The sequence below is a fragment of the Tamandua tetradactyla genome, chromosome 16, assembly GCF_023851605.1.
Source record: "Tamandua tetradactyla isolate mTamTet1 chromosome 16, mTamTet1.pri, whole genome shotgun sequence".
NCBI lineage: Eukaryota > Metazoa > Chordata > Mammalia > Pilosa > Myrmecophagidae > Tamandua > Tamandua tetradactyla.
The window spans coordinates 4,780,766-4,796,839 of NC_135342.1; the positions used below are offsets into that span (position 1 = coordinate 4,780,766).

The 16,074-nt window shown below is 45.0% G+C and overlaps 1 protein-coding gene across 1 annotated transcript; it reads left to right on the forward strand.

Annotated features, from left to right (window-relative positions):
* Positions 1-1,786: 1,786 nt before the first annotated feature.
* On the forward strand, positions 1,787-15,436 carry GP6 (glycoprotein VI platelet). The gene is given in 7 exon segments (XM_077130432.1): positions 1,787-1,880; positions 2,015-2,272; positions 4,342-4,626; positions 6,662-6,715; positions 9,912-9,962; positions 13,660-13,710; positions 14,247-15,436. Coding segments are annotated over 7 exon segments (1,053 nt in total). The 3' UTR covers positions 14,507-15,436.
* Positions 15,437-16,074: the final 638 nt, after the last annotated feature.

Genomic DNA, 16,074 nt, shown 5'->3' on the forward strand with positions numbered 1-16,074 from the left:
GGAAGGAAGAAAGGGAAACATCTTTTTAAACATTTTCTTGTTTTATCGTATTTTGTTTTTCCGTTTTTTGTTACATGGGGTGGGGCCGGGAATCGAACCGAGGTCCTCCGGCATAGCAGGCAAGCACTTTGCCCGCTGAGCCACCGCGGCCCGCCCAGTCACTAGCCATTTTAGCAGTGGAGCAAATAAGAGTTTCCCACAAAGGAGGGGGGATTAAATGTGTTTTACTGCTTGTGCTTTTGGGGAGAGGCATTTTGTACGTTTTGTTCCCTTATGTCCCCTGGAGACTTTACTTTTAAACAAATAGAAGCTCCAAGGGGCTAGGCAGGGAGTCAGTAGTTGTGTTATGGGGGTCGAGACGGCAGACTCTGAATGTAGAGTGCCTCTCATTCATTCATTCATTCATTCATTCATTCACACATACTGAGTGGCTGTTACTGTGGACCGGATCTTATTCTTTGCTTTTAAACAACTGCTAATTCACTTAATCCCCAAAGCAGCGCTGTTATCCCCCAGATGAGGAAACCGAGGCTCAGCGGCATCAAGTAACTTTAAGGTCACACATCTTACTGTGTGTGATTTTAAACACTAAAGAATTTTGGCACCTCTGGTTCATTCCCACCGAAACCAGCTGCCAGTGTTTGAATCTAGCTCCTTCCAGTACGGGACCCTGGACAAGATACTGAAGCGTTTGGTGCCAGTGGCTTGCTTTATAAAATGGGGCTAACAGTTGGCAATCCCTAGGATTATGGTGAGGATTTAGACAGAATCTGCAGGAAGGGCTCAGGCGGCGCTGGGGTCTCTCCAGTCATGCCGTGGGGTCACGTGGGAATTATGGAGAGGTCTGTGGTGGAGCTGGGGGCAGTGATGAGGGCGGAGAGTGTAGAGGCCACTGGGGATGGACAGAGGATCCGGCCAGAGCAGGCTGGTGGCTGCCTCAGTCTCTAGCCTGTGGGGTCAGAAAAGATCTGGGTCCGCCTTTTCTTTTCTTTTCTTTTTTTTTAAAATTTTTTTATTAATTAAAAAAATTACAAGAAACAAACATTCCCAACACATACACTCAGCAATTCACAATATCATCACATAGTTGCATAATCATCATCATGATCATTTCCCAGAACATTAGCATCAATTCAGAAAAAGAAATAAAAAGACAACAGAAAAATATAACAAACAGAAAAAAAAATTTTTTTTACAGGCATACCCCTTACTGATCCCTTTCATTGATGACTAGCATTTCAAACTAAATCTATTTTAACATTTGTTCCCCCTATTATTTATTTTTATTCCATATGTTCTCATCTGTTGACAAGGTAAATAAATGGATGGGTCCGCCTTTTCTTAGCTTGGTGTGCTAAAGGAAATTGCTTAGCTTGTCTGTCCCATTTCCTTACATTTGTCATGAGCACAGTAACAGTACCTGCCTTCTAGTCTGTGTGTGTGTTTGTGTGTGTGTGTGTGTGTAAGAATTAGGGTTACAGGACAAAACGCAGGGCACCCAGTTGAATTTTAATTTCACAAGGAATGTTTTCAGCTTTAGTACCTCCTAAATATCACATGGCACATGCTCATACATTCTCACCACCCCAAAAGGCAGCGCTGCCCCCTTCAGCAGTCGCCCCCAATTACCCCCCAGCCCCCAGCCCTGGAAGCACCAATCGGCTGCCGGTCTCTGGATGTTTCATACAAATGGAATCACACAATACGTGGTCTTTTGTGTCCGCCTTCTCGCCTACGTTACGTGCATTTATGCCTCGGGAAAATAAAGTAATACAAAGGTGGGCGAATGCTCCCCAACGTCTCACCCCGCTGCGGGCTGCATCTTCCTCCTTCTCTCCTAGGGCTGTGTCTGGGGCAGGCGGCAGGCGCGCGGGCGGGCGGTGAGTCCTTCTCCCCCGGCTCCCGGGGCGCAGCCGGCCGGGTGGGCGGGCGCGGGTGGGGCGGGTGGGGCGGGTGGGGCGGGGCTCCGGGCTCGGTCCGGGAGCCGTGACTCGGGGCTCTGCTTCCCCGGCAGGCGGCCTCCCCAAGCCCTCCCTGCAGGCGCTGCCCAGCGCCCTGGTGCCCCTGCTGAAGCCTGTGCTCCTGCGGTGCCAGGGCCCCCCGGGCGTGGACCTGTACCGCCTGGAGGGGCTGCGGTCCCGCAAGTATGAAGACGAGGCGGTCCTCTCCATTCCCGCCATGGGGGAGGATTTCGCCGGGCCGTACCGCTGCTCCTATCAGAACGGGTCCGTCTGGTCTCCGCCCAGTGACCGAGTGGACCTGGTGGCAACTGGTAACTGGGACGGGGCGGAGTCGCACGCAGCTCGGGGCGGGGAGAGGGAGAGACTGGCGCGGGCTGAGAACGCGGGGCGAGAGCCCAAAACCTGGTGGCCGAGACGAATATTTGCATGCAACATTTAAGAAAAATCAAAATCAAAATCAATGCAAAAAAAAAAATCCATGATGAACAAAATTTAATTTTAAATAAAGACGGCCCCTGCCTTGCCGTGTGGAGGAATTGGGAACCGAAGCAAAAGGAAACTACTCACCTCCCTCTATTCACGTTTCTATGTCTTTTAAAATTAATTATTTTCTAGAAATGGAGGTTGAAAGTATTATTGATGGGCTTATTTTCCATGAAAACGAGGAAAAGTAAAATGATAAATTCTGATTATTTTCGCAAAAAAAGGGAATATTTAAAATTACAATAGTGTTGCGAGTTTTAATACATTGGCTTTTCAAACTGTCGGTTTTTTAGCAGCTACTTTAATATTGTAGAAGAATATTAATATTGTAATATTATTGCACTTTATATTGTAATAATATTGTACTGTACTATTGTAGAAAAAATACACAAATGCATGTATAGAGGGGCACACATTTTTCCCTTTTGCCCTGGGCTTCAACATGGCCTGTATTATAAGGAAAAGTCAATTTAACAAATGAGTAATTAAAATAGTTGCCATAGCCAGGTCGGCGTCTGTCTTTATTTAGAATTTTGGTATTTTGTTCATTGTGAGTTCGTTTGCATTACTTTTGATGTCTATGGAGTTGCACTAAAATAGCCCCTGTCTTGATTACTGAGTTTTTGTGCCCCCAGAGCCAGGGCCCCACTCAGTCCTGCCTCACGGTGATGCCAAAGCCTTAAATGTGGGGCCCCTGTCCTGCTCTCTCGCTCGCTGCCCTCGCTCCGCCCGCTGCAGCCACCCTGTCCGCCTGCCCATTCCTGGTCCACGGCTGGGATCTCTCGCTCCTTCCTGAGACATTGACTCAAATGCTGCCTCTGTTGGTTGAGTTTCTCCTCCCCACTGCCTCGGAAGTTGCTGCTTGACTTTCCTTATCCTCCATCCCTGCTTTAATGTTCTCCTGGGCCCCCATCTCAGCCTGGCACACCATGTATTTTCCCATTATCTTGGGTAATGTCTGGTCTTTTCTCCTGATAGGATGTTTACTTGTTAGGCTGATGCCATAGTCCCATCCCTTAGAAGAGAATCCTGCAATAGCAATAGCTTAAGGGGAAAAAATGCTGAAGGAATGAATGAGTCATAATTTTGGGGCACCTGTGGTTTCTGTAGTATTCGCTGCCTGGCAGGCATCGCCATGCTTGAGGACGATGACTAAATTATAACAGATTCAGACTTAGGCGTGGAGACCCTGGAGCCAGACTCCCTGACTGCGAATTTCTCCTCTGCTGCCTATTGTCTCATATTCCCTGGACAAGCTACTTGACACCGAGTTCCCTAGTTTATCTATAAAACAGGGAAATTCATAGTCCTGAATTTACAGGGCTCTGTGAGAGGTCACTGAATTGATATGTCATGAACTCAGAATAGCACCCATCACGGGGTCAGCAGGCCGGGCTCCCTCTGAAACCCTTCCTGGCCTCTCGCGGCCATCCCCGGTGCTCCTAGGTTTGGAGTGGCGTCACCCCGATCTGCTTCTGTCGGGCCCCCGGCCTTCTCTCCCCGTCCGTCTGTCTCGGCATCCAGGTTTCCCTCTTCTTTCAGGGACTCCGGTCATATTAGAGTAAGCCCACCCGGCTCCATCTTCAAGGGTCCTGTTTACAAATAATGTCCCTTGGGCAGCACGGGGTTGGCACTTGGACATGTCTTCTAACCAGTAACACTGGCAAAGGGACACTCATGCCCAGGGCCTTGGATCCTAAGTTGCAGAACCAGGGTTCCAGCCAGGGCATGGAGAGATGGCCACAGCCAAGCCCTCCCACCACCCTGTGTCCCTCCCCATGAGCTGGGGGTGGAGCGGGGGGGCTCCTACGGATTCAGCTGGGGGGCTGGGGAACCTTCCCGCCTGCGAACAGTGGGTGCCGTCTTTCCCGATCACCAGAATTTCCTTCTCTCCCAGGGGTTTACTCCAAGCCCTCACTCTCAGCTTGGCCCAGTCCGGCGGTTTCCCCGGGAGGGGACGTGACCCTCCAGTGTCAGACCAGATATGGTTTTGACCAGTTCGCTCTGTACAAGGAGGGCGCGGCTGGGCCCTCGAAGAGCCCTGAGAGGTGGTACCGGGCCGACTTCCCCATCATCACTGTGACCGCTGCCGACAGTGGGACCTACAGGTGCTACAGCTTTTCCAGCAAATCCCCCTACCTGTGGTCGGCTCCCAGCGACCCCCTGGAGCTCGTGGTGACAGGTGAGGGGTGCAGGTCTCCACAGGCCTAGAGCACAGGTCCAGGGGGGGCACTGGCAGGCGGGAGAAAGGTGGGAGGCGGGGAGGCCTGATATGCCGGTCAGCTTTGGAGGTCGTATGAGTTTCCTGGGCTACTGTGACAGATCACAGATTTGTCATCTCACATGCCTGGAGGTCAGCTGTCCAAAACTGGGCCTCCCTGGACCGAAATAGAGGTGCCAGCTGGACCACATGCCTGCTGGGGGCTCTAGCAGAGAGTGCATTTTCCTGCCCTTTCCAGCTTCTGTCTTAAAGCCAGCAGCACAGCATCTTCACATTTCTCTCTCACTACACACCTGCCTCTACCATCCCATCTCCTTTCCCCTGTCTTTCATTCTCCTGCCTCCCTCTTCTAAGCACCCTTGTAATTACAGTGGGTGCACTTGGTTAATCCAGGAAAATGTCACACGTTTGAGGTCCTTAACTTAATCACACCCATGAACTCCCGTTTGCCAGGTAAGGCAACAAACATATTCACAGGTTTAGGGGTTGGGAATGGGCAGCTCTGGGAGGCCATTATTCTGCCTTCTACAGAGGAGATACATCAAGGGAAAAATGCTAGATACCATGAATAGAATATCGTGTGTTGTCTGGATTTAAAAAAATAAATATGCAAACAGCAATAATAAAAAACAGTACAGAAATCATTTACTAAAAAATACCACTGTTGTAGAATGAAAGTATGAAATGGCTCTTTACCACAAATCATTTATGTGCAAGGTATTTTTACAAAAAATCTTGCTGCTGAATCCTTTCCATCAACTAATGCGACTTGAAAACCATTATTAATGTTTCACACGGATCATTGTTTTACCATTATGTTGTTTCACAAGTATTTGAAGCAACCAAATTATTTAAAATGTCTGAACACGTATAGAGTAATAATTCTGTGGGCAATGGGAAAATTGTCCTAGTCATCAGTGCATGAAAAAAGTGAGTGTAGGGTAAAATGAAAATGTCATTTATTTTCAGACTTATTTTCATCCTGATCTAAAGAGTGAGGTCATTACTGACTACATATTTCCTTCCATCCCACAATCCAATTTTGGAACATCCCATTACCCCATAAAGATCCTTTGTACTCATTTGCTGCCACTCCCCATTCCCGCCCAGCTCCAGACAGCCACTAATCTTTCTGTCTCTCTAGATTTGCTTTTTCATATTCATTTATTGCTTCTTTCATTCAACGTATTTTAAGACTCGACACTGAGGCTGGCGCTCTGCTGGGGGCAGGTTGACGCTTCCTCCCAGTATGCAGTATCTTTTTCCTTACACACTCACACACCTATACACCATGCACAGTAATTCATAGAGCAGACCATCTTTAATCACAGATGAATCCAACATGCGTATAATTGTGAACATCGAAAGCACTATGGGTTAGAAGCACCAAATGCTGTCAGTACCTCGAAGGGGAGATGGTCTGGGAGAGCCTCTCTTACCTGGGTCTCGGGGGAGAAGAAGCGTTAGGCAGGTGGGTGGGTGTAGCTGGGTGGAGCTGCATGTGCCAAACAGCAATTCCCTGTGGTGGGAAGGAGGTTGGCAGACTTATGTCGCTTCAAGGCCAGTGTGGCTGGAGGGCGGTGGGAGATGGAGAGGAACCATTTTGTTCCTTAGGAATTCCCCCCCCCCCCCCCGCCAAGTGATAACTGCCCCCTCTCTCCAGCTTATCCTGGGGTCCTTGTTCCTCCGTCTGCTCCCCACTGGACAGGTAGCTGGTTTTGCTCCAGGGACAAGGCGAGGGTTCAGGTTACAAGGATCTAGAAGGGGCCAGAACTGAGACTGGGAAAGGAGAGTTTGGTTGGTGATTAGCCCCCAGCTGCATCATATGCTGTGCTGTGGGGTCTCCAGATGCTATTTACCCCGACAACAATTGGGTGATGCAGGTTTCTTTACCCCCATTTCCTGGTGAGGAAATAGGTCACAGAAGGGTTCTATTATTGACTCGGGACCCACAGCTAACAGAAGCACAGATTTGTCTCATCTTCTGCTTTCCCAGGGACTTCCGCGACCCCCAAGCGGTTACCTACCAAGCCGCTTTCCTCTGTGTCAGGTATGTTCTGGAGGGTCGCCTTGGTGTCCGGGGCACAACGCTTATGGACCTCTCTTTGTCTGTCTCTCTGGACTTCTCAATTTGATTCACTTGTCCTTTTCAAAATTTGCTTTGTTTTAAAAATTCTTTGTTTCTGCTTCTAAATGGGATGGGTAGAATAAGTAGATAGATATTAATAGGCTGCCCCGCATCCGTAACTTTACCTTGTCCTAGGCGGGTGGTTTAAAATGTCTGAAGAGTAGAAGAATACCTGGGCAGCTTGCTAAGTTATAGATTCCTGGACCTCATTTTCAAGTCTCTAATTCATGACTCAGGGGTTCTCAGACTTTCGTGAGAATGGGAGCCACCTGGAAGGCTTACTGAAGTATAGATTTCCAGGGCCTACCCTTAGAGTTCTGGGGTAGGTGGCGGATAACCTTCATATCTAACAGATTCCCTTGTGATACTGATGCCACTTGTCCACTTTGGGAGCCACTGCAGTAATCTTGGATGGAGCATAGTATTCCTTCTTTTTCAGCTGGTTCTTGTGCATTGAACCACAGCCTGTGCTTTTATGAAACAACGTGCTAGACAGGTCCATCTCTAACATTTCCTAGGTCTCAGGGGTAGATCCAAATTCTAAGTAACCAGAGGCTCATTGAAAGGAGATGTGAGTGATCAAGAATGTGCTATGAGTTGGTCTGGGGGCAGTGTGGCGGTGTCATGCCAGAAGAAGCAGGGGCATGTGAAACAGTAGTGTCGTGCTTTCTTGTTTGGATTTTTCAACATTCTATTTTGAAATAGTGATAGGTTCATGGAAAGTTGCAAAGATAGCCTAGAATGATTCCTTGTACCCTTCGCCCAGATTTCCCAATGATGATGTAATCATAATGCATCATCAAAATGAGGAATTTGACTCTGGCACAATGCATGTGTATACTTTGGTGTCAATTCATCGCATGTGTAGATTCATGCAACCACCACTGTAATCAAGATATAGAACTTTCCCATCTGCACAAAATCTCCATCGTGTGTCCTTTCTAGATACACCCACCCCTTCCCCCGCCCCCATACCTAACCCCTGGGAGCCCCTCATTTGTTCTCCATCTCTATAAATTTGCCACTTTGTGAATGTTTTATAAATGGAATCATGCAGTCCATAGCCTTTTGTGATTGGTTTTTTTTTTTTCCGCCCAGCGTAATGCCCTTGAGAGCCATCCAAGTTATTGCATTTATCAATAGTTCATTCCTTTTTTGCTGAGTAGTATTCCATGATATGCAGGTACCATACACTGGGTTTAAATCTAAACTCCAATGGGGTTTATTAATGAAACTCACAGTGAAACAGAAGTACCCTTGAAAAAATAATACACAAGCTCTCAGTATGCCCTGGATAGATGAGGATAAGCTAGGCTTGGCTGAGCTGTTTCCATCAAAAAAGGCTCTTTGATATATTTTCTGCCCTTAAAAAGGGCTATATGTATATATGGGCTGAGGGGGCTCAGAAAATAGTTTGGTGGCCATATAGTACCAACAGGCAGTTCCTGGTTAAGAAGATGGTTGGGACAGGAAGGAATGGGGGTGCCTGTGCTCAGGGGCTGAATTAGTTTGTCTTTCCACTGAGCTTATGTAGACCTGCCTATCCACTTCTTCCTTTTTCAATTGAGATTTACCTCTTATATTATAAAATTCACCATTAGTGGCTCTAATAGGAATAAAAAGGACAATAACAAATGTGGGAGAGGATGTGGAAAAATCGGAACTCTCATGCCTTGCTGGTGGAGGTGTAAAATGGTGCAGAGGCATTGGGAAATAGTTTGGCAGTTCCTCAAAAGGTTAAATATAGTTAGCCATATGGCCCAGAAATTCTATTCTGAGGTATATACCCAAAAGAATTGATCGCTTATGTTCACACAAAAACGTGGACACAAATGTTCATGGCAGCATTATTCATGGTAGCCCAAAAGTGGAAACAACCCAGATGTCCATTAACTGATGAATGGATCCACTCTCTAGTAAGCCAGGAGCGTCCGGAGACAACATGTTCCGGTTGTTTGAATGGACACGTTGTCCTCTGTGCCCATGTCGTGTGTGCCAGAGAAGGGGGTTCCAGAAAGCTCAGCTATGAATAGGGACCCACCAAACAGACCTGAAGTGACTCCACTTTCTTACACGCTCCCTGCTCAGAATCCCCAGGAAACTGAACCTCTCACCCGTGAACAAAGTTTCCATACCAGTGATAACCAGGCACTTTCCACTCAGTAGAAAGGAATTGAGGGTGGTGCTCTCTTCCCTCATCTAGGGCCATAGGTTTCCTTTCTTATTTATTTAATTTTTTTAAATGAGAGAAGTTGTGGGTTTGCAGAAGAATCCTGTAAAAAATGCAATGTTCCCATATATGCCCCTATTGCTGGCACTTTGCATTCGTCTGGTACATTTGTTATAATTCAGGAAAGAACGTTTTTATAATTGTGCTATGAGCTATAGCCTATCATTTACAATAGAGTTCACTGCGTTTTTCAGTCCTATGTTTTATATTTTAATTTTTGTTCTAGTAACAAATATACAACCTAAAATTCCCCCCTTTAGCCATATTCACATATATAATTCAGTGCTGTTAATTACGCTTGCAATATTTTGCTCCCATCACCACCGTCCATTTCCAAAACTTTACAATTAACCTCAATAGAAATTCTGTACAAATTAAGAATTAACTTCCCATTCCTTGTCCCAACCCAGCCCCTAATAACCTATATTCTAGATTCTAACTCTATGAGTTTGCGTATTCTAATTGTTTCAGATCAGTGACATCATAAATATTTGTCCTTTTGTGTCTGGCTTATTTCACTCATTACTGTCTTCAACGTTCAGCCATATTGTTGCATTTATCAGGACCTCCTTCCTTTTTTTTTAAAAGCTGAATAATATTCCATTGTACATAGATACCACTCTTTGTTCATCCATCCATTGGCCGATAGACACTTGGATGGCTTCCACCTTTTGGCAATTGTGAATAATGCTGCTATGAACACTGGTGTGCAACTATCTGCTCAAATTCCTACTTTCAATTCCTTCTTTTCAGTCCCTAGTAGAGGGATTGCCGGGTCATATGGTAATTCTGTGCTTAGCTTTCTGAGGAGCTGTTTTTTCTTTTCCTGAGGCCATAGGTTTTAAATTCACTTCACTGAACAACTTTACTCCCTTGTAATCCCTTTAGAATTCCAAGAAACTTCCAGGAAACTGGATACCTCACCCATGAACAAAAACCGTGAGTAACCTTTCAGCTCAGCAGCGTGACAGTAGGCTTCTCTTTTCCATCTATAAAGCTGTGGGATTTTTTTTTTTGTATGCTGTATGGCAGGGTCACATTTCATTATTATTTTTCCATGTGAGTGTCCCATTATTGCAGCACCATTGTTGAATTTTTGTTTGTTCATTTGTTTGTTTTTTGGGAAGTGCATGGACCAGGTGTTCCACACGGCAGGCAAGAATGCTACCACTGAACTACCCTTGTACCCACGTTTTTTTTTTTAATGCAATCTTATTGAGATATATATTCATATACCATATAATCATACAAATTGAACCATCAGTGGTTCACAGTATTATCATATAGTTGTGCATTCATCATCACAGTAGATTTTTGAACATTTTCATTTTCCAAAGAAAAGAATAAAAGTAAAAATAAAAGTGAAAAAGAATACCCAAAACCCACTCCTCCTATTATGTATTTTTTGTCTTTCTTTTCCTTACTCATCTGTCCAGACGCTCGATGAAGGGAGTGCCAGCCACAAGTCTTTCACAATCACACAGCCATACCCTATAAGCGCTGTAGTCATTTAGTCATCTTCATGAATCCAGGCCACTGGACCACAGTCCAAGAGTTTCAGGCATTTCCCTCTAGCTGCCCCAATCCACCAAAAACTGAGAGGGGATATCTGTACACTGCATAAGAACCCCCAGCGTGACCTCTCGGCTCTATTTGAAACCTCTCAGCCTCTGAAACTTTATTTTGTTTCATCTATCTTCCCCTTTTGGTCAAGAAGGCTTTTCTCACTCCCACGAGCCAGTGCCAGGCTCGTCCCCTGGAGTCATGTCCCACGTTGCCAGGGAGTTCACACCCCTGGGAGTCATGTCTCACATGGTGGGGAGGGCACTGAGCGCAACTGTGGAGTTGGCTTAGAGAGAGAGGCCACATCTGAATGATGAAGAGGTTCTCTGGGGTGACTCTTAGGCATAATCATTAGTAGGCTTAGCTTCTCCTTTGCAGGAATAAGTTTCATAAGGGCAAGCCCCAAAGTCCAGGGCTTGACCTATCAAATCGTCAGTCCCCAGTGATTATGAGAATAACAGGTTTTCCCACAAGTGGGAATGTTTAATATTTCCACCTTTTCCCCCAGTCCTTCAAGGGGACTTTCAAATACTTTGTAATCTTTTGCCCCGATTACTCTGGGATGTATCAGGGCATTCTGCCAATAAGATCTCACTCCCTATTCAAGGTTCTATGTAGTTATGGTATTCGAATAAGCCGACCATACAAGTTAGATTAGATAGTGTGCTATTGAAAATATAAATTTTGCACCTTTGGTCTCACCCACAAGTTGAAGTTTTAGGATACAGTCACTATCATCCTTTACCCTTAAGTCTGAAGCTGTAGGTTCTTCATCTGCTTCACTAATCTACCTGACTTTTCAGGAAGCCCCTTGGTTTAAGCGAGGGAATATGGAGTCTCTGAAGTTGGCAACAGAGGAGCATTGTGGGTAATTGACCATTGCAAAGATGACGGAGCCAAGGATAGGATGGGAAGACCTGACTGGAGGGAGATGAAAACAAACCCTTTCCCCTCACATATTCTGGACCCAGAAAGTCCTAGAAGGGCTTCCATTCCTTATCTACTGATGCAGATTCATCAGTTGGTGACATGGATCTTTGCAAAAGGGAAGGAACCTTGGATTGGGCACATCTCCCATATCCTTGGTTCATCCAGATGTGGGCTAATAAATCATCCTCAAATTGCCCAATCTCTGAAAATCAGATCCATGTTTTCAAGAGCACTCCATAGAGGCAAGACTGGCATTTGGGGAGGCAGGGGCAAGGAATCTGGCAGCCCAATCCAATCATTAGGGGAAACAAATGATGGGAGAGGGACATGAAAGTGACCAGTGGGAGAAGCTGCACCAATGAGGGGAGAGAGTACCTGGCCTTTTTCTTTCTTTTTTTTTTTTTTTTACATGGGCAGGCACCGGGAATTGAACCTGGGTCCTTGGGCATGGCAGGTGAGCATTCTTACCTGCTGAGCCACTGTGGCCCGCCCTGGCCTTTTTCTTTACCTTACCATTTCTGACTCTCTTTTAAAAATTTTTAAATTGAGGTATAATTCACATACTATAAAACTGACCATTTAAAAATGTACCACTCATCGATTTTTAGTGTATTCACTAACTTGTGCAACCATCACCATTTTCTAATTCTCAAACATTTTCATCACCCAAAAAGAAACTGTAACCACTAACAGTCACTCCCAACTTCCCCCATGGCAACCACTAATCTACTTTCTGTCTCTATGGATTTGCCTATTCTGGACATTTCATATAGAGGGAGTAATATAATATGTTCAGTCCCTACTTTCTTATGCTCTGTTGGATCTAGCCTCTTATCCACTGAGACAGCCTCTTCTTGGCTGAGTGACAGTGACCTCTCAGGAAGGGTAGGTGGATATTCCGATGTGCCTTGGTCTCCAACTTTTCCATTCTTGTTCGGCCCCAGATGTGATCCATAAAGTGGCATAAATCACCCCAAGATCTGGGTCTTCATGCTTAGTTTTCTTCCCAGGGCATGATTGTTCAGGATGGCCATCAGGTTGAGATTTCTCTGCCCAGTTGTCAAGCTGTCCCTTCTAAGTCTCCCTACGGCCCACAGAGGGCATGTCTCCCTTCATGTTTAGGCACCCCTTCAGTTGGACAATCACACATCTTTGGCTCTTGACATCTGGGCTCCTCTCTCCCCACAGCTGTCTAGACCTCATGCTAGCCACTGAGGACTGGTCTCTCTCCCTCCTCTTCTTACCCACCTCACGCATTTCTCCATGCTGCTCTCAAGATAAGCCCACGTTCTTCTGACTGGTACCTAGGGCTCCACATTGGCTCTGATCCATGTGTCCAATCCTATTTGTCATTGCTTCCCGGTAGAACCTGTGACCCACAGGTGCCTTACATCTCCAGACTTGTACAAATATGCTTCCTCTGTCTGGAATCCTCACTTCCCTTGAAACTATCCTCTTTCCCGTCAAGATCGAAAACCTTGACAGATCCCCTGAGACAGGTTAGATGTCTCTTCTGGGCTCACATGACACCAGCTTTTTTCAGGCTCCTGACCCCAGAAATCTGAATTTCTCAAGAAAGCCTCTTCCGTCTCTCCTGCAGGTTGGGTGTACTTTCTTGGTGTCCTGTGCGCTATTACAGTAATTTTTCACAGTATATTAATATAATCACTTTATTTTTTGGTCTTCTCCATTTGTCTGGGATCCCCACATGGGCAGAGACTGTGTCGGAGTCATCTTTGGGTCCTTATTGCCCAGCATACGGCAGGGCAACTGGCAAGTCTCAGAAAATATTGGTGGAATAAGAGGAGAGCTAATATGTATAAGGTGCTTTTTATATATATGTCAAGCACTGTGTACATTATTATTATTACCATTATTTTAATTTTCACATCAACCTATGGTACAAGCAGTGTTATTATTTTCATTAGACAGCTGGGAAAACTGGCTCATCCATTGAGTCACTTGCCACAGACATCACATCTAATAAGTGATGAATTGGGACTCACATCTCGACAACCTGAATCCATAGTTCATGTTCATCTTAAAGGCATGAGATGCTGCCTCCCAAGTGTGTGTTATCAGGGATGGGGCAGGAGCAAGAATAAGGGAGAGGGTCCTATCCTTACCCTTTTTTGATTCCTAGAGACCTCTAGGAATATCACCATCTTTCAGGAGGAGTCAGGTTCTACAGCTGGTGAGTAAGTGGTCCTCTCTGGGGCGACTCTCTTCTTGCCCCTGTCTCTTCAACCAAAGCTGACTCCTTTCCCTATGAAGGATGCATAGCTCTTTGATGTTGGGTTCCGGTCTGTAATATATGAAGGTGCAGGGAGAATATTAACATTGTGGAGCCCAAAGTTTGGCAGAAAGTTCAGGTGGGATGGTTGAGATCTTTCCAAAGAATCAGAGAAAGATAAATTATTTCTACCCCCTGTCCCTTGTAACAGTCTTCTCTTCCATAATTAGCCAGAAAACCAGGTAGTATCTGTACCTGGGGAGGTGCTGTTTGAAGGCCATTGGAGGTGGGGGCTTCTACAGGAGAGGTGATATTCAGAGAATTGGGCATATTTAGCCCCAGCTTCTGGTAAGGAGAGGAGGAAAGAAACACCCGAGGAAGTAGATTGACGTACGAGCTAGTAGAGAATAAGAGGATCTCAGATTAGGGATATAGCTTGGAATGGGTCCTTGAGATGTGCCTTTGTCAACTGCTTCTGCCTCTCTTCATTCCTCCAGGTATTGCCCACCAGGACTATACCAGGGGTAATGTGGTTCGGATTTGCCTTGGTGCCGTGGTCCTAATACTCCTGGTGGGGATTCTGGCAGAGGATTGGCACAGCCGGAAGAAACCCCTGCTACACAGGGTCAGAGCCATCCAAAGGCCGCTCCCACCACTCCCTTGGGTTCAGAGATCACAGGGCTGTCTGGATGGAGGTCGACCAGATGGCCATCGCCTTGAGACTCACTATTAGAACTATAGGTGCTGTTACATCTAAGAGGTAGATCACACAAGTAGGGAGGTTCTTTAAAAGGGCTTGTGGAGTGTTGGGAAGGGGTGAATGTAGCAGGGTAGAGAGGCTACAGGTGAGAAAAGGAGGTAGCCTCTTCTTGGTGGCTCCCAACCTGTACTTGCTCCATCAAGGAGCTGGTGGGTCAGTGTTTATTTAGCCTTCTGTCTAAGGACTTCCTCCATTTTGGGATGTAAGGAATCTAGCAGAGATCTAAGAATCTGCACATTGTAGGCCTATGTCACCTTGACTAGATTATTCATCCTATCCTTTTTCTTCAACCCTCTCTAATATGGGCTCCAAATGGATTTCTCTAACATACTTAAACTCTCAAGCTGAACCTCTCCCTCCTCCACACAGAATCTTACCATGCTTCTCTCTTATCTCTTCTAGGATTCCCTGTTTTCTATCTGTGCTTTTCTATGTTCATCCCTAAACTTAACTCTTACCCTAATTCCTTACATTCCATTTTAAGCTCCAGTCCGATAAATCTCAGTTTGCTTCTCCGAATGGGTCTGGCTCCTTCACGCAGTTGGGAAAGTTATTTCTTTTCTCTAGAATATAATGGTAATTATGATTAAAATGTCAGTGAGTTCCCTTCCTATTTAGAAAAAATCCAAAGTCATATCCTTGTTCTAAAAGACATTTTGCAATTTAATTCCTTGGCTCCTTCTCAAATAGTGTTCTACTCCCGACTCTTACACTCTCCATTTTAGCCATAAAAACTTTCTTGATGTTTCTCAAATATGTTGAGCAGATTTACAGTTTCTAACTTGAATCCAGCATAGGTCTCAAATTTTCCTATGGCTTTCTCCTTCCTCAATTTCTTGCCAAGTAGTGCCTCTTCAAACACATGTACTCCAAATTCCACATCTCAAGACTGAAAATTTATCAGTTCAATTTAAGGTTGAACATTTGTGTGTGTGTTGTTTTTTTAATGTTTTGCTGTAATAAATGTTGCATTTTTATACATATCTTTTTCTGCATGTGATCATTTTCTTTAGGAAGAAAACAGGCTAGGATTTCTGCATATTTAAACTTTTAACACATAACCGGGGATGATTTTCTTAAGTGGTAGCACGGTTTATATTTCTCACAGTTGTTAAATGAAAATTCTCAGTGTTCTATCCCATTGCCAACCGTGATGTTTTCAGACTTAAATTGGCAAAGTAATTAAAGCTCTATTATCCATTAGTAATTAATGTAATAATTAAAGTAATTAAACAGAATTTAAACAGCATTTAAATATAATTCCCAGTTTTCTTGGAAAAGAGAAGCAGTTTAATAGAACACCATGAGAAAAGAACCAGATTAATTCATAATCTGGGTTCTTCCACTAGGCAGTAGGCAGGGTAATTCCAAAATCTAGGTCATAGAAAGTTTTTTTTGTGTGTGTGTGTGAGGGGCTTGAAATAATTTCAAGGAGATTAAAAGCCTATAACAACCAGATGCAATATATGTACTTTTTCTTTTTGGATTATGGTTAGAAAATAAGCATTGAGAAATTAGAGATATAAAAAAATACCCCGGTATGTGATATTGGGGATTACTTATTA